Raw genomic sequence first — 18,028 nt, 5'->3', positions numbered from 1 at the left:
TTAGCAAAGAAAGATCACAAACTTGGAGGAGTCGGGGAAGTATTGAAATGATGGATTCAAAATCTTGTACTTCATTATTGTAGTAAAGTAATAGGGTTACTTTGCAAACATGTTCTCGAGGAAATGATATATTTAAAGCCTAGTAATTTGCTTCGGTACAAGAGTAAGGGATATTGGAACTAGTGTTTCAGATCAAATCAAATCAGAAAAACAGAAGTAGGTACAAATGTATGCTGGTGTACTTCGTAGTGTTCTGGCAAACTTCTAGCATTATCAGAACAGATTGCAGGGTATGCAGCCAATAACAGGTAGTGGTGCCAAATAGCTGACGTTTCTTTACTCCTCATATTTACATATTACATCTGATTAAATTATTTTTAGTGTTACTCATGTGTTAGCGTTAAAAAAATCGGCGGCGTATTCATCTTCTGGTGATAATGAGTCACAGACACTGTTAGTCACTTAGCGTGAAGAATGGTTAACATTCTGCCATCAGCAAAAGCCAGTAGCTCCAACTACAGAAACTTAATGACTGAATAGAAATGGTTCTGTTAAGTAGTGGAGTAAACTCATTGTGACTATAAGTGTTAGTCTCAAATTGTAGTTAAACTTTGTGCTATTAAGTCAACTTTAACAGGAGTTTTGAATATGCATTTTATATAAACATAATTGAAATGATATTTTTAGTGATTAAATTGTAACAGGTAATTTCAAAGACAATGTAGAGGCTTTTAGTTACAGACTCACGTTATTAATATAGTCCTTTTCTACACAGATGTTTCAGTTTATCTTTTTCGCCCTGATTGTTTCACTTCATTTTTTTTGTGAAATAAAATGAGAACTCCTCAGATCTGGGCTTTGTGTTGCTATTTTCTTTCCCTATCTGCCATAGTAAAAGTATTTAGCAAGGTAGTTTTTATTTAATTATTTTCCTTGAGAAAACTTGTGGAACAAGGCAGTAGTATAAGAAGTAAAGTAAAACCTGGGTAAAATCTTTTCTACACTGGACAGATGAAATAAGCCTTATTAACATGCAGAAAGAGAAGCATATCTTCCCCTTTGGCTGTACCCTAAGTTGGCTCTGTATATTTAGCATTAACAGATTTGGTCAGCAAAGAATCATCAGGAGTTATCAGCTTATTTGACAAATAAAACCAAAAATTATACAAAGGATTGGAATTTAGGTTTCTAGTGTGTAAAATATAAATCCTTTAATTTTATTTTTTAGGTCAAATATATTTAATTTACCTTAAACCTTGTTCTTTGCTAAGTATGTATTCACTAGAGAAAAGGCGTATCTCTACCTTGTGTTTACTTAACATGTAATAACAAGTGTAAACAAATTCTAGTGACTGTGTTGATGTGAGCTAGTGAGACTGAGTTTAGCTTTGCCTCCACCTGACTGCGTAAAACTACAGGCTCCTGTGTGTATCAGAATCGTGTAACTCCAGTAAATCAAAATTAAATGATGAGAGAAAAACAGTTTTTCTTGTAGAGATAGGGATAGGGAATCCGCAGTGGTGGTTTTCAGGCCTAATTTTAAAGTTCGGCCTGGCTTTAAAAGCCAGAATCTTTGCAATTCAGACAATGGTGAAGTGCCCTTTAACAGATTTAACAATCATGATAAAACTAACAGGCTGAGAGAGCAGCTCTATACGTATCAAGGTGATTTTGTGTTGTGTGTCCTACAGATTTGGTCATTTTGCTCCTTTAAGGAGGGGGGGAAAAAGTCAGGCCGTTATTACAGTTTTGTGCTGAAGTGCAGCCATGAGTAGATTAGGATAAGTATCTGTCAACAATAGACTACAGTTTTCACTATTTTAAACCTTGCAAAGCATATGTTCTTGGTGAATTATTGGTTTGGACTAATGCAGACATCTCAATAATTGAAATTTTGTAAGCTTTCCAATGGCAAGATTCATGTGATTCCTGCTAACTTTTTTGCCTTGTAGCGAGGGCAGAGGGTGCGGCGGCAGTGAAATGCCAGTCTTTTGCTCTGTGGACTCCAATATAGTGGGTTCTTCAGCGTCCTATAGAATGCTTTTTTGAGATGGCAGTAGGGGGTGTGTGCTGTATTTTTCAGGGAGCTATCTTGTTACAGCGTAATGTTTAGAACTATTTCTGATTTTTAAGGCTGTTTGTTGTTCAGTGGTTGGTTGGGTTTTTTTTGCAATGGTAAGGGTTTTAACATGCTAAGGTCTTTCTGTTTGCTCTTTGTAAAATGGGAATTATGGCCTCATTGTCACAGGTATTATGGAGATTAATTATCCTTGTCTAGTCATTTTGAGAATCTTAATGATGGCAAAGACTGGAAGGGAAGATTAGGTCATCTAAGTTGACGTCCTCCCTTCTGTCATAGGCCCCTGTATTTTACCTATTTTTTGCTGAATTGAGCATCTTGTTTGATACAAGCATAATGTGCAGTTAACGCTTCCAGTAGGGCATCCTACCTAATTTTACCCTCTATTTTGCTATTAACTGCTGCTTAGTTGTCTTTGTTGTTGAAATTTGATTGTCGTGTTCTATTTGAACTGGCCAAACTTTTGCATTCTGTAGGGGACAGTCAGTGCACCTTTTCTGATTGAATTAAAAGCCGATACTGTTCTTACTGTGAATGTACTTGCACGCAAGTATCTTGTCAGCTCCTAATCTTCCTCCCGCTCTAATTGTTCAGTTTCCAAGTTTTTTTTGAAATATTTTCCAGTGTTGCCTTCATCCATGCTGTTTATAGTAGTACATTTAACAGTTATACATCCCAAATTTAGTTAGATGTTTCCAAAACATTGTACAGGAAGTGTGGTTTTAGCTATTTATTGTCAGAGTTGCTTTCCAGGATATGATTACTGGCTTTTTAGGCACGGCTTGATGTAGTACCTAGACTAAGATCTATAACTTGGCATTTGTGTGTGTTAAAACACATTTTGTTTAAATAAGCCTGTGCCTCTTGAGTAGTCCAGACAGTTTTGCATGTTGACTAGCCTGTCATTTTTTCTATTAAGTATCAGTAATATTGTCAAATACCTTTTGTTTTGTTCGGGGCTTTGTGTGTGAGAAAAAATTGAAGTGATTCTTGCAAGTACCACACAAAAGATGAGTGCAGAGTTCTCAGGCAGTGAATTAATGACCTTTCCAAAGATTCCATCTCCTAATAGATCGGATCAGACCAGTAAAATAGGTGTTACAGGAATTTCGAATAGCTGGCCACCTTTCTTGAGTGACTGTACTAGTCAAAGTATTTTAAATATTGGTCTCTTACGAAGGGACTGTGTACAAGATGTAGTGTAGATGGTCCGTAGATTGGTGATGGGGAAATGGCAGTTTTCCTGTCTAAGTTGGTTCTCTTTTTGAGCATCTGGAAATCCAGCAGAAGCCAGTGGGGAGATGTGCGTATTTAGGCACATTTACAAAATCAGACATTTTGTTTTAATTGCTTATTTAATTTGGAAATGTTAGCAAATGTAATGTGTACTGGAACCATTACCTGTTTGCCCAATTGAGGTTGCTACTAGTGGAAATCATAGGCAGAACTATCTGTAGTTTCAAGTTCTTTAATTTCTTCAGCTACTGTGAACCAAGTTTCTGCAAAATACTTACAAAACGCTGGAGACAGAACATACGTGGAATTAGTACCCTGAGGCATCGTGTGTCTTTTATAAGATACTGAAAAATGTAATAGGCAGCCCAACACATTCTTTGTAAATTCAAGAGCAAAGCTAATGATAATTTATTTAGAAATTACCTATCCTACAGAAGCTATTTCTTCTTATGCATTTTTCTTTTGTTTTATGTAACTGATATTTGTTGAATGCATAGTTGAATACTTAGATGATGTATTCCCTGGTGCTAGTGACCTCTCAGAAGAGGATTCAGCTGTCTGTTCTTTATTTTGCTAAAAGGCAGTTTGAAAGGGTTTCGAAATGTCAAATTTGAATTCTAAATTAATTTATTTTAATTTCTAATAATACAGAGTTTCTGCTGGAATAGATAGAGAATTAACAACTTCATCTTATAACTTTATCAACTGGAGCTGTGATTGCGGTTAAGAGTAGAGATTCAGAGTTGTAAAAGTTTAGTATTTTATAATTGTGGTAAAAGTTCCTAAATTGGCAGTTAATTTGTAGTTGCTTCTTCCTCGTACCTTTAAAATATAGTGTGATATCTCTAAAGACTTATGCATACATGGACATTTTCTGGCCTTTATTTGTCCTGTAGCAGCATTGTAAGAAAACAGCATACAATATGTTTTGGAAATAAGTGCAGAAGGATTACGGCATTGATGGATAGGGGAAGAGCAACTGACATTGTCTACCTGGACTTATCCAAAGCATTTGATACTGTCCCACACGACATCCTTATCTCTAAACTGGAAAGACGTGGTTTTGATGGATGGACCGCTTGGTGGATAAGGAATTGGCTGGATGGTCGCACTCAAAGAGTTGTGGTCAACCATTCAATGTCCACGTGGAGGCCAGTGACGAGTGGTGTTCCTCAGGGGTCGGTACTGGGACCAGTGCTATTTAACATCTTTGTTGGCGACATGGACAGTGGGATTGAGTGCACCCTCAGCAAGTTTGCAGATGATACCAAGCTATGTGGTGTTGTGGACACGCTGGAGGGAAGGGTTGCCATCCAGAGGGACCTTGACAGGCTGGAGAGGTGGGCCTGTGAGAACCTCATGAAGTTCAACAAGGCCAAGTGCAAGGTCCTGCATGTGGGTCGGGGCAATCCCAAGCACAAGTACAGGCTGGGCGGAGAATGGATTGAGAGCAGCCCTGAGGAAAAGGACTTGGGAGTGCTGGTGGATGAGAAGCTCAACATGAGCCGGCAATGTGCGCTGGCAGCCCAGAAAGCCAACCGTATCCTGAGCTGTATCAAAAGGAGCGTGGCCAGCAGGTCGAGGGAGGTGATTCTGCTCCTCTACTCAACTCTCGTGAGACCCCACCTGGAATACTGCGTTCAGCTCTGGAGTCCCCAACACAAGAAGGACATAGAGCTACTGGAACGAGTCCAGAGGAGGGCCACAAAGATGATCAGAGGGCTGGAGCACCTCTGCTATGAAGACAGGCTGAGAGAGTTGGGACTGTTCAGCCTGGAGAAGAGAAGGCTCCGGGGTGATCTTATCGCAGCTTTCCAGTACCTAAAGGGGGCCTACAGGAAAGCTGGAGAGGGACTTTTTACAAGGTCGTGTAGTGATAGGACAAGGGGCAATGGATTTAAACTGAAAGAGGGCAGATTTAGGTTAGATATAAGGAAGAAATTTTTCACTTTGAGGGTGGTGAGGCACTGGAACAGGTTGCCCAGAAAAGTTGTGGATGCCCCATCCCTGGAAGTGTTCAAGGCCAGGTTGGATGAAGCTTTGGGCAACCTGGTGTAGTGGAGGATGTCCCTGCCCATGGCACGGGGGTTGGAACTAGATGATCTTTAAGGTCCCTTCCAACCCTAACCATTCTATGATTCTATGATAAGGATACATACAGGCAGCGCAGGTGTGCGTGCAGATCTCTTGTGGATGGTCTTGATTGTTGCTCTGCTTCTGTTTTTGGTTCATATGTGGAAACAAAATGGTATTTCAGCAACAGAAACAATGAAGGAAAGTCTGAGATTTCCTTCCACAGAAAGAACTACAGAAAGGAAACACAATCATTAATCAAAAATCAGTTGGGATTGCTATTGCTTTAAGAACAAATCGGTTGTGCAGGATGTACGTTTGTTGGAACTTTTAAGTTGTGTGTCACGTTGTTGTAAATATTTAACTGTTATAATTTTCCTCAAAACCATTTACTGAATTCAGTATTTTGATTTTTAGTTATTTAAGATTATTATCTATTAAATAATTATTCAGTAGTTGTAGGCACATATCGTTCCTTATTTTCTCCCTTTTAACTGGTCTGGGCAGATGGTGTGCATTACAGATCCAGCCCAAGTGCTGGCAGGCGGCTGAGCTTGGTTTTCTGCCACAAGTCACATGTCTGGGACCAGGCGCCTGAAGCCGAGGGCTCTGTCACCTGGCAGGGCCTCCATATCCACTGAATCCAGCGGTTCCTCTGGAACTGAGTAACACGCCCTCATGTAAGCAGTAGTTGCGTTAACCGTTTTGGGGATGAAGTGGTGTTGTTCTTCCTTATTTTGGGTTTTGTTTAAACACAACAGTAGTCTTTAAGCTACTATTATTGTTGCTGTTTTAGCTAAGGCTTCCAAGTGCATTTAAAATGTGAAGTCTAATTGCAGAAATGGGTTGACAGTGCCTATTTTTACTTCCTTGGTATCTTTTTATACTGGCCAGCTGTAAAATCAGCTGAGTCACTTCATTCGAGACCGACGGCTTAGTACTGGCAGGAGCTTACTGCTGTAGCTATTTAAGAATTTTGTGTCCCTATGGGTGCTTCTGTTCCTAAAGGACGACTGGGGTGGGGGAGAAGGAAAGATTCAGAAGTGTGTGTCGGCATATGGAGTTACGCTGATTATAATGCTGTAAATGCTCTAGTAATATAATTATATTGAAAATTTTTTTTCTTGACATCTTATCAATATGATTGTGATGTTTAGAACATATTTTCAGATCAATTAAACTTTCTGCTGGGGAATAATGTATATTAAGGAATTTGTTTATCATGGTCTTTACAATCTAATAAACTAATTTTAACACTGAAAACGAGATTTTTTTTTTTAACAGAAATTATACAAAATCAGCACTTTTTAAATGTGGCTTAGTTATTTTCTTGATGTCAGTACAGGGAACAGAGAATGCTCTGCTCCCTAATCTTAATGGATCAGAATATAAAGGGTAAATATTGATACTGAATAGTATTTATTTCAGACCTTTTAACAACTGTTATTTGCAAACCTATCTTCCAGTAAGATCTTTGAAACACGGTGGGTGGAAGACTCACAAGATAATAGGTAGCAGAAGTGCTTATCCTGGTAGTACAGGAATGAAGTTGGGTGGACATCAGAGACTTAAAGTAATTAGCAAGAGCTGTAGCGTTGGTCACAGGGTAACCTCATTAACTGACTGAAGTCGGTCTTTCACTAAGGAGTAACACAGAGTAACCTCATTAATACACTAAGTCTGTCCCTAATCACTCTTCTTGAGAGGGCTGTTTTAGGAAGTGCCCGATGTGATGTTAATACAACTTCTTAGAAATGAAAATCTAAAAATATTTTCCTTTGATTTTCAAATTCATTAGAAGTGCCTAAATAGAAATCTGAACATTGGACCTACCTATTAGCTCCTATTAGCCATCATTTTCTAATTTGAAAGAATAAAAACTATTTAAAATAGCTATTTTTTCTATATTAAAACAAACTCACCACTATATTTTTTGTTCCACTGCAAGCAGGGCATTGTGAACAGAGTGATTCCCCTGCCCACCCCCCAGCTTTTGAGGATACATCAACAATTTGTTTTGTTTTTTTTTTTCCCGATTGTAATTTCATTTTTAAGAGATCTGTTGCTACTTTTAGTTAATATAATGTCTGAATGAAAGCAACATGGTGCAACTGGTTTTGATATTGGGATGTTTTAAGTGTACAAATTATGCACTTTGCTTTTTTTTGCTCAGTGGGAGTTGAGACCTGCAGTGATGAAAGGTTTATTTGTGTTCTTTTCTCTTGGAAATCCAAAGCATCATCTCTCAGTAGATTAAAGTGTATTAAAAGCTGAACATCAGTTGCTGTCCTGTCATATCAGTTCATTCAGTGCCATGGTTCTGCCCTCAGCATCCCTGCTGTCCTGGGAACTTTTGGCAGCCATGTTTTCCCATGTAGATGGGTTTTCTGAAGGGGAGTCCAATGCGCAGCCACTGTGGGTCTATATTACTGGTGGCACCTGATCTTCGACAGCAAATATTTGGGACGGTTATAGGTTCCTTTGATTTATTTTGACCTGTCTAAGGAAACCAGTAGGGGTTTACCTTGCACTTAAATAATAGTGACATATACATAACATGGCTTGTCTGACTCAGTCTTTGGTTCCTACTAGTGTTGATTGTATTTGCTTACCAAAGAGAGAGGCTGGTCCTCAGGAAGTGCTCTTCTCAGGACCTGGTTTCTAGAGTTGCTTCCAGGTGAGCAGTGGATTTCTCTTCCCTGTGCTACCTTTGCTTATACTTTAGTAAAAAGGTGTCTTTATTCGGGATTGAATTGAGTGAAAACTCAGGGACTACTTTGAAATCCCATCTGCACGATTTTGAGACAGAGACTGTCCACTGAGTAAGGGCAAGACTTTTTCCCTTTTTCTTAGAGGTCAAGTGCCAGCATGCCAGCATCCTGTTTGATATGAGCAGGAGAGACCCTTGTAATAGCTTAGTGCAGATTTTGGGATTAGAGAGTGAGCTCTATAAAGCTGACCTGTCTACTTTTGTTTGTAACATAGTTATTCATAGAAAAGTTACCTGCAGTGTAATGACTGAAGTTCTTCAAAATGACAGCTGAACAATTTTATGCTGTAATTATTATAGCCACCTGTTTGAGAAGACTGTGGCTGGAGCACTGGGGATGTGTTGGTACGCCCTTCTCTGCTATTACAGACTCAATCTTTGATCTAGACTGTATGTGAGTGACAGAACTGGTACTTTCTGTTCACCCGCTAGCAGGAACTTTGGGGACTGCTAAGTCTCGAGTGGGCATTGACAGACAAAAAGAATGTGAATTTGTCTGTATGGCATGTGCGTGCTTACGACCATAATCTGTGCATCTTTTAAGAGTTCCTGTGTAACTAAATGTTCTTTGCCTACTGGAACGCTAGTTTGTGGTTTTCACCATGAAATTATTACAGTGATGTTTTACTACAGAATATTGAAGTTTGTTTGTTTTTTGCTTTGTATTGAGGATGTTTCTAAAGTGAGTTAATTCCTCTGTTTAAAACTTTAGCAGTCCGTATGTTTTATCTAGTTAAGTAGTAGATTTGCTTTCCTTTTATTCAGCTGCTGCTCTTAATTCCACCAAATCTGCCCATGCCTGGACCAAATATTTTTGCAAAGGATGTATCTTTAATTATTGCAAAACCAAGGGCAAAGTTCTTTTGTGACCTCAGTAAGAGTAGCTCTTTGCGTGTAGGTTGTACATCTTCCTCTTGTTCCAAATAGTATTGCTCCAAGTAAAGTGAAATAGAGCATCATTCTTACCTGGTCATTCTGCATGCACGTTCAGAGCAGCAGTTTAGGTAGCTGTTGTGGGCATAACAACAGCAGTGCAATTCATTCTTTTCATAGCTTTTGGAGAAGCCAGTATATCTCCTCTAGAACCTATTAAAATAGCAGAAAATGCTGGTGAATCTGGTTGGTTGGGTTTTTTTTCTCCGGTAGTGTGGAGAGATCCTAGTTTGTGACAAGAGCCCTCAGATGCTGCAGTATGACAGATACTAATGACTTGTGTGTTGCAGACAATAGATAGGAGAGGGAAGTGCTAAACGTTTTAGGAACTCTTCTGGATAGGAGAAGGCAATGCAGTGAGAAGTTCAGAGCTAGTCATGAGCGAGGCTCAGCCTTGATCTACTGTGTCTAATGATCACAAGGCAGCAATAAGGTGTGGAGAAGGCAGTATTTTAAACTTGCAGGGTATGCCTGTGTGTATGCATTCCTGCCTGCTTGCTTATGTGGTATTAATGAAGGCCAGTCAATTACATTCCTCCACAAAAAGCTCCTGCTACTGGATTGTTTCACTTAGTTCAGCACAGAAATTTACCGTCTTCTTCATCCAAATTTGCACAATTGTAATACTGTTAAAATTCTGGGAAAAGATGTATGTATACTAGTGTGTTTTTTGTCTTGTCTCAATCTCTTTACACCCACAGAGTGAAAGATTATTTGAAGAGGCTTGGGCACAGCTTCTTGAAGATGTATTTCAGAAACGCATACAAATATAACTTGATAATTGTGTTTTCATAGAATTATAAAAGGTCTGTAGCTGACCAGAAAAGCTGTTATATGAGTAGTGAAGAACCTTGTATACTTGGCTAACATAGTAAACTTTTTTTTTTGCTAGCAATATCATTATAAGTTCAAAATGTTAAAGAACTGTGCTGCTTAAAACAAAGTATATCTATGTTTTGGCCTGAAATAATATCACAGTGCAGTGGACGGGATAGCGTAGGGTTTCTGTCTAGGCAAATTGGTGTATGGTGGACTGCATTGGCCAAATGTGTCTTTTGTATCTAAGAATACAACTGATGACTTTATCTTCAGAGTCGATATCAGTGTTGCTGTCATCCTTTGGGGCTTGAAAACACAAGTTGGATCTCTTGCCAGCTGTGACCTCTCTGAAAAAGTAGTAGCCGTATGTAATAGATTGTTAAGGCAATTCACTGGCAGAGACTCCGGGCTGATAGACAGACCTGGATTCTGTTTTGCTTTCCTGAGAAATACTTCAGACTTCTGGATGCGTTTTATTGCCTGATGTGACTTAATTTCTATTACCGTACTATGTAGAACTTGAACGAAGTTGTCTGAGTTGAGAGAGACATGAAGGGGAAGATGATGACATGACTACACATATTGTATACTAAAATAATAACGAGAATCTCTCACTTGCTGTTTTGGAGATTAAGACCTAAAATTCTGGTTTGTTAATTTTATTTTTTTTTTTTGTCATATTCCTGATAACAATGTCTGAGCAAAATGAAGTTTAGACTTTGTTACTTCTGAATTTGTATGAGCTGTAATAATGATAAGGCTTTAATATTATCTTTATATGCATCATTATATGACTGATGTTTTTTCATGAGCCATCTTGGTTTTCATCTTTTTTACTATGTGTTTCTCCATTACACATTGGTTATATGATTTGTTAGATTAGTTTATAGTTGGTCGAGAGCATTCAATTTTAGAAGGCCTGACTTTTTTCGTTGTTAGGTAATCGTCAACAGTTCAAAACTATTTAGTGAGTTCTGCATTGAAATATGATGAAAACAAACACTTCACAGATGTTTAGTTTGCAGTAAATTAGCATGTACTAGAGTGGATAGTGCATAAAATTTCATACCACAAAGTTAGCGTGTTTTGTTTCATTTTACTTTCAAGCCTGTGATTTCTTGTGTGTTGGTTCTGGATTTGCTGCAGGAAAAGGAGAAAAAGAAATTATTCCTTAGCACTTAAATTAAAGCTTCAGCATTGCCTTTCCCCCCTCTTTTCTTCTCTTCGTTATTGTCCTTAATAAATCTTTATAAAAATGTTTCTGCTGCCTCTTCTACATGGTGTAGTCTAGCTCTCAACTTCCTGTTCACCAGCAATATCCAACAAAACCAAACCTGAACTGTTAAAAGAAGCGTCAAGTACATAAGAGCTCAGATGTTGAAGTAGCTTGTTAAAAATAGATCAGTTGCTGTTTTCAGAAAAGATAAATATTTTTTCAGAACAAGTGAAGTTCTCATTATTGCTGCTTTTATAGGAATTCAACGTGCATTACCATAGTCTACAAAATTAGTGGAAGTCTGGGTAGCTTTTTATTTTGAGAACCAAGTAATTCCCACAGGTTAAGTGTATGACAAACCTACAATTTCTTCCTGAAACCTAATGATCCAACCTGGTTTCCTTATTGGGGAGCTGGAAATCATTCCTTTAAGTCAGAACACAAATGTCCTGAGAGCAAGTGGAGATTGTTATTTGCCTCCTAATTGAAAAAGTATGGTCTCTGACTAATGTAGCTAGAGGTTCTGGCAAACAGTAATTAAAAAAAAAACAAACAAAAAACTAAACCCTGAAGTTTTTGCCAGTGAGCTGTTCTTGCAACAGTGTTGCTGATACAGTGCACTGGCATTTGTGTGCTGGCAAAGAATTCAGTATAAACGATAGGCTTTTAGTAACTCTGTGTTTTTGCTCTATGTGCTGGGAGTTGGCTCTCGTGGACAGGTGTTTTAAGGACACGAACAGATTTCTTCCAAATTTTTAAGTTTCCTTTTTCAGAAAATACATCCAGAGTTCCATTTGTGCTGTGTCTTTTTATAAACTATTAAATCATAGAAAAAAGTAAATGTAACATTTACATAAGTTTTGCTTTTGGCTCCCTAAAAAAAAAAAAAAAAACCCTAGAGGTTTTTTTTCTGGTGCTATCTTTGGAAATCTAAGAAAAATGGTTTACTATTACTTGCTAGTATTTCAATGGAGACAGTGGAGCTCCTTACCTTCCACTTAGTTATGTATGTGTGGTTTTGTTTTTTTTGTTTGTTTGTTTTTTTTTTAAGATTTGTGTTTGTTGGTAAATTCTCTTTCTTTTGTTTGACAATGCTGTTCATAGCAATGTTTTAGTTATCTGTCTGATGTTGCATAAAATACAGTGTAAAAGATCTAACACCAAAACACTGGAACAGATAGCACTGGCTGCTTTAAATTTTATGTAGTCAAATGCTTCTTGTGTCATTGTATAGTGGCTATCTAATAATGAGTACAAATTCAAGACTTTTTTTCCCCTGTGGATAATGTCTTCAAACATTAGTGTAAATTTCTCGTAAGAAAGATGTGGAGTTAAATGGCAAATTTCTGAAGAACAACAGGCAGTATAGGCTGGATATGGGTAGACTAGTTTAAGTATTAAATATGTGATTTAGCATTTTTGAAGCTTCGCTTATAAATTTATGTCATTAAGGATCCTTGGGTAATGTATTTATTTGTCAGGTAAACAAAAGTTTGAAGTAATTTTAATTACTTCATAAACCATGGCCAGATCTTCAAGGAAACTGTTAGCATTTTGCTGTCCCAGGATTTGGTGCCTTTGTATGCATCACTGGTGCATACCAGATGGGATACTGAATGACCTCGGGGTTAGTCTTCAGAATGATTCATTGACGAGTACTTCACCTGTCTTCCAGACAAAAAAGCATGTTACCGTTTTTATTCTTTCTTTTCTGGATTTAGAAAAGTTTTAGGCCTTCTTTTGAGGACCAAAACCTTAGTTTAAAAAAAAAAAAGTTGCAATATTCGCCTCCTGTAGGTTCAGTCTGATCTCCTACATCTAGGGATGAGATATCCAGTTATTTTGACTGCTCTCACAGCATATATCCCCTTCATTTAATTCCCCACCACCACCTTGGAAGTCTTCTACCACTGAAGTGAACAATCATTATGTTATTTGTTGCTAAGTATGCTATTGGAAGATAAATTGTCTTAAATTATACCTCCATGTCTTGGTACTTTTTATCCCAATCAGTCTTAACCACAGCTGCCATAATAATGAAAAGGATTATAATGAACATCTATTATGTCAGAGAAATAGAAGGACTGTTGTATCTTATTTTGTTTTAAAATTGAGGGATGTCCTTGACTGTCCTTGCATATGGAAATGAAGCTAACAATAAAGAGAAGAGCCAGAGGCTTCTGAAGCACGAGAAAATGCAATAGAAGCAAGCTAAATGACTTAAATATGTTCTCAGTGTGGTTAGGGAAAAAGAAGGTGGTGGAGGAGAGGATAAAAAGACAAGTGAGAATGTTTCTAACATAAGGAGGAAGGACCACCAAGAGTTAAAATGTGGAGCAAACCAAAAAACTTTACTCTATATATTGAACATAGTATTTCATGGTAAAGTAACTGTTTACCATCATGAACCTTGAAGCTCTGTTAAGAAAAAAAAAAAAAACGTTCTGTTTGGTGATATGAGGTTAATTCCTAAAATGATTTCCCAAGAGAATTTTTTCCCTGTATGATTGTAAAATTTCAAGAATATTTTTCCTCTGCTGGGTTTGTCCCCTAACAAAGAATCTTTTCAGATTACTGATTTGAATTTTGGAGTGTATATGAGATGCCCACATCCTAGCGTTCTAAATCAATGCTCTGATCCAAATGTAAACTAATTGAGTGGATCATGTCAGCATGAAGAGCATTAATTTGTTAATGTGCAAGTGTATGAAATTACTTAATGTAAAGAAACTTGCACAACTTAGTAATGTGATGGTGTCGTTTTTTTTTCCTACAGGTGCCCTCCTCGAACTTTTTTACCAGCACTGTGCAAAATTTTTCTTGATGAAAGTGCTCCAGACAATGTATTAGAAGTAACAGCTCGTGCCATAACGTATTATCTGGATGTATCAGCTGAATGCACCCGTAGGATTGTGGGAGTGGATGGAGCTATCAAGGCACTTTGTAATCGTTTAGTAGTTGTCGAACTTAACAACAGAACGAGCAGAGATTTGGCTGAGCAGTGTGTGAAGGTATGTGTACTGAAGAAGGTTCTGTTTTTAAGAAGGAGCTGGAAAATATGCTGTTTCTGAAGAGCTTCCTCATATTCTAATCCTATTTATTTTATTAAAATGTGAAGAAAAAACATAGAGTATGATAAAAGTGTACATGCCAGTGATGTTGCTGATTTTTACGGTTAGTCTGCAGTTCTTGAAAGCTGAAGTTCCTTTAAAAAAAAAAAGTATAGAAAAAATATTAAAAGAAGGCTTTCCTGTTTATCTTACATAACTAGAATGCTAAGGGCTAACTTTAGGCTAAAAAGGGAATGAAGGATTGTTCCAGATATAGATAAATTACCTGCTCTAAAAAAATTGCTCTCTCTTCAGTAATGCTAGACACAGCTCTTTTGCACTCTTGTGAAGTTTTCAGAAAAATTTACAAGACACTTAATCTATGTTTTAAAGCATAATCATAGCCATGTGATAGCATATTGTTCGAGTCCTTGATTACCATGGCATCGACTTTATGCATGCGTTTGCTATTTAGTAGTTCTAGTCTACTCAAAAGTACATCACTGAAGTACTGGATTAACAGCACTCTTGGAAATTTCAGAGCTTTCAGTTGTGTATCCTAAGACTTAATTCTCCCAGGAAAAGGTAATTATTATCTAATTTTCTGTCATGAACACCTGTTAAGACCATGCTATTAAGGGTTATTCTTGTATTTGCTCCTGTGTTTTTGAAGAAAACTAAGTACTGGAGGCTTTGACCCCTTCTCCGTGCTGAGGAAGAGAGGGTTTTTTTGTTCTGTGGTTTTGTTTTCTTAACCAGGTCTGTAGATGGATATAAACAAATAACTGACTTTTTATGTGTATTTCATTCTAATTAAATTTCTTTTTGTCATAGGTGTTAGAATTAATCTGTACCCGTGAGTCTGGAGCTGTGTTTGAAGCTGGAGGGTTGAATTGTGTTCTCACATTCATTCGTGACAGCGGACACCTTGTTCATAAAGATACTTTGCATTCAGCTATGGCTGTTGTATCCAGACTCTGTGGCAAAATGGAGCCTCAGGATTCTTCATTAGAGATCTGTGTGGAATCACTATCTAGTTTATTAAAACATGAAGATCATCAGGTAATGTAATAATTAGCTCAATATGCTGTGAATTTAACTTCCATTATATTTAATAAATGAATGGCTAGGTATTTTTATAGAACCTCAACAACTGTATGTCTACATAGTAGTTGTTATATTTGGATATTATGATAGTTTCCTTTACAGCTGTGATGACAAGAGAATAAAAATACTGCCTAGTGTTTGACTTCAAGCACTACTGTATGAATATGATCTTGTTTAACCTCTGAAAACTTTATTGAAAAATACCCCGTATGTTTTTCAGTGCGTTTTGAAGTACTTTCTGAAGTAATTATTGTTCTATGTCTGCACCTCACTCACTGTTAAATTGAGCATAAATAAGAGACAAAAATCAATTTGGTTTGTTTTTCTTTTGCCAAGCTACGAGAAGCAATGAAAAGATCCTCAATCAATGCTAAAATATTGCTCTGGAAGCCAGCCTAAATGGTACTGCTATAGATGTAGCACCACTTCTTTATTGGAGTTTCATTAACTTGAGAGGAAGTAGTCCTTGTAAAATCTAGAAAATGAATCAGAGAGGAACTGTCTTCCTACTAGTAGAATCCTTTTGCATATGTCTTACTAATGCTCTGCAATATCTTTTTAGCCAAATTCTTGCTGTACCCTGACCAAGCTTCTTGTCCATACCATTTTCAGTCTCCATTTCACTCCCGCTTTTGCCCTCATTACTCTTTTCACACTCACCTCCCACTCCCCTAGTCTGGTTTATTAAGCACGTCATATGTGGGAGACTAAATCTCTTTGCCTGTGAGTTAAATTTTCTAATGTATTTTTAGATCTTTTTGGAAGACCCAGTTGGCAGGGAGCTGTCACACTAGCCATTTCAGAACAAGCTACCATGTTTTTTAGACATTTCATAACTTTTTTAATGCACTGATTGTCCCAGGCAAGCTAATCCTGAAATTTGTACCCTAAGTCTTGAGTATTTTAACTGTTTCCCAATTTATAATGTGCTTGAAGGAAAGCAATGGCTGAGACTGTTGGAGACCTGAATGAGAGTTCAAATTAACTCAGTCTTTTAGCAGTTAAGCTTTAAGATAGGTGTGTTTAAGATTGGAGTAACACAGATGATAATAAGTAAATCTGTACCAGTATCCTTTAGATGTGTGCTTTGTGTGAAACAAGCCTCAGGATTTACAATGAATGTTGATGTGTATTATGGATTTGCCTAGTAACTTCCTTTGTAAAGTTTTGTTGTTCTCTGCCATCCTTTTATGCTCTTGGATTTGGTCACTTTTTGTGTGGGCTGCCATTTAGCAACATCACTTGAGGGAAGGGTTCAGACCAGATGAATGTAGCCCTAAGAGCAGCTTATCTATAAGTTTGGCTTTTTAACCTTTCTACTAAACTTTCAGTTTGTGAGAAGAAATGTAAATGCTTTCCACAGTACTCTTGCTTTGTAAACTGATGCCACTAATGTGGTGTATTAAGTGGAACCTTTCTTGTGTATTTCTGACAGAGCTGTTTTGATAGAAGTCCATAAAGTAACAGATAATGTAAAGATTGGCAGAATTGTTTATCCATTGTGCTGTCAAAGAACTGGAGGAAAATGCCAGAAGACATGAGTAGTGACCGTTACAAGTTAAAGAAAAAATGCCTTGCAAAAGAGTACTGATAAATCAGAATGCTTGGCGTGCAGGGACTATGCCAGAAGTTTAACATGCTTTGCATTTATTCTTGAGAAACTTTGTTTTTCAAGTTCTTGCAAACTTAATGGAGACTTAAGATTTTAACTTCGTGAAGTCTGGCTAATGCTCTAATCTTGTCTGTGTGTTGATGAGTAACTGTATTTAAGCCCTTGGTATGCAATAGCTGACAATCATTTTGAAAATGGGCTGCACTGGGAGTTGATGATGTCTTAGGGAATAAGAACTAGAGTAATTTAGAGTCTGATACAGAATAGGTATTGTTGGTTTTTTGTTTTGTGGGGTTTTGTTTTTACTATCTCTTGACACCGGTCTGGTTTGCTGTTGCATATCTGTGAAGACAAATGTGCCAGAAGCAGCTCATCTTGATATGCCTATGCAAACCTCCTGATGTGAAAGGTGGAGATATTTTTAGTGTATAGATCAGAGAGATGTTAAAAGGCAAAAACCTCCCTTCCTCTTCACCGTCGACATGAAAAGTTGGATCCTTTCCTGGGCAGTTGGCCAGCAGAATATTTTGTTGAATTGTTAAGAGGATCATCAGTAAGCCTTGTTTCCACAGTGTCACTCATTTTTTTTCTTTCCTTTAGTGACAAAAGTACTTGCATATCCCTGGGTCAGATACTCAGTGGACAATCTGGGTTATCTAAGGGTGAAATCTACTTTTCCCAGTTTGTCCTATTTTTAGGCTTGGTCCAACTGAAAAATTTCTTTTACTTGTGAGAAGCATGTAGACCTTTAAATACAACTTTTAACTCTCAAACTTCACTGTCAGTTTAATACTTTGGGAGATCTGAGTTGGTGCCTCAGCTAATGGCTTGTTTGATAGCATTTCTTTTAATAGAAAGCACCAAATTAATATAACACATTTTAATAATAGCACAATATTAATTATAAATATCAAATTATAACATTTTGAAATATTTTATAGTCTATAAATATAGAAGATAATTAAAAAATTATTTGCAGTTTTATCTTCTTTATAATAATGTTTTAAATTGTCCTTTGAGGAACAAATATGGAATTCAGTAAATGTGTGAAAGTTAGGAAGTAAAACCTCATAGTGCGTTTTCGTGGCGTTTTGGGTTGGGTTTTTTTTGAGTTTTATTGTTAGAAAGCTGC

At 37.3% G+C, this 18,028-nt stretch overlaps 1 protein-coding gene across 6 annotated transcripts in view; it reads left to right on the top strand.

The window, feature by feature from the left end:
• The window catches only part of HECTD1 (HECT domain E3 ubiquitin protein ligase 1), a 64,204-nt gene that overhangs the window by 5,620 nt on the left and 40,556 nt on the right, over positions 1-18,028 (top strand). For all 6 annotated transcript variants that reach the window (XM_086613656.1, XM_086613655.1, XM_086613654.1 and 3 more), the window contains exons 3-4: positions 13,904-14,138; positions 15,012-15,239. In XM_086613656.1, coding sequence (XP_086469782.1) covers positions 13,904-14,138; positions 15,012-15,239 — 463 coding nt within the window. The remainder of the gene's footprint in view (positions 1-13,903; positions 14,139-15,011; positions 15,240-18,028) is intronic.

Source organism: Tauraco erythrolophus, chromosome 6 (genome assembly GCF_009769465.1).
Source record: "Tauraco erythrolophus isolate bTauEry1 chromosome 6, bTauEry1.pri, whole genome shotgun sequence".
Taxonomy (NCBI): domain Eukaryota; kingdom Metazoa; phylum Chordata; class Aves; order Musophagiformes; family Musophagidae; genus Tauraco; species Tauraco erythrolophus.
The sequence above is the reverse complement of the archived record's forward strand: the minus strand, read 5'-3'. Positions and strand labels throughout refer to the sequence as shown.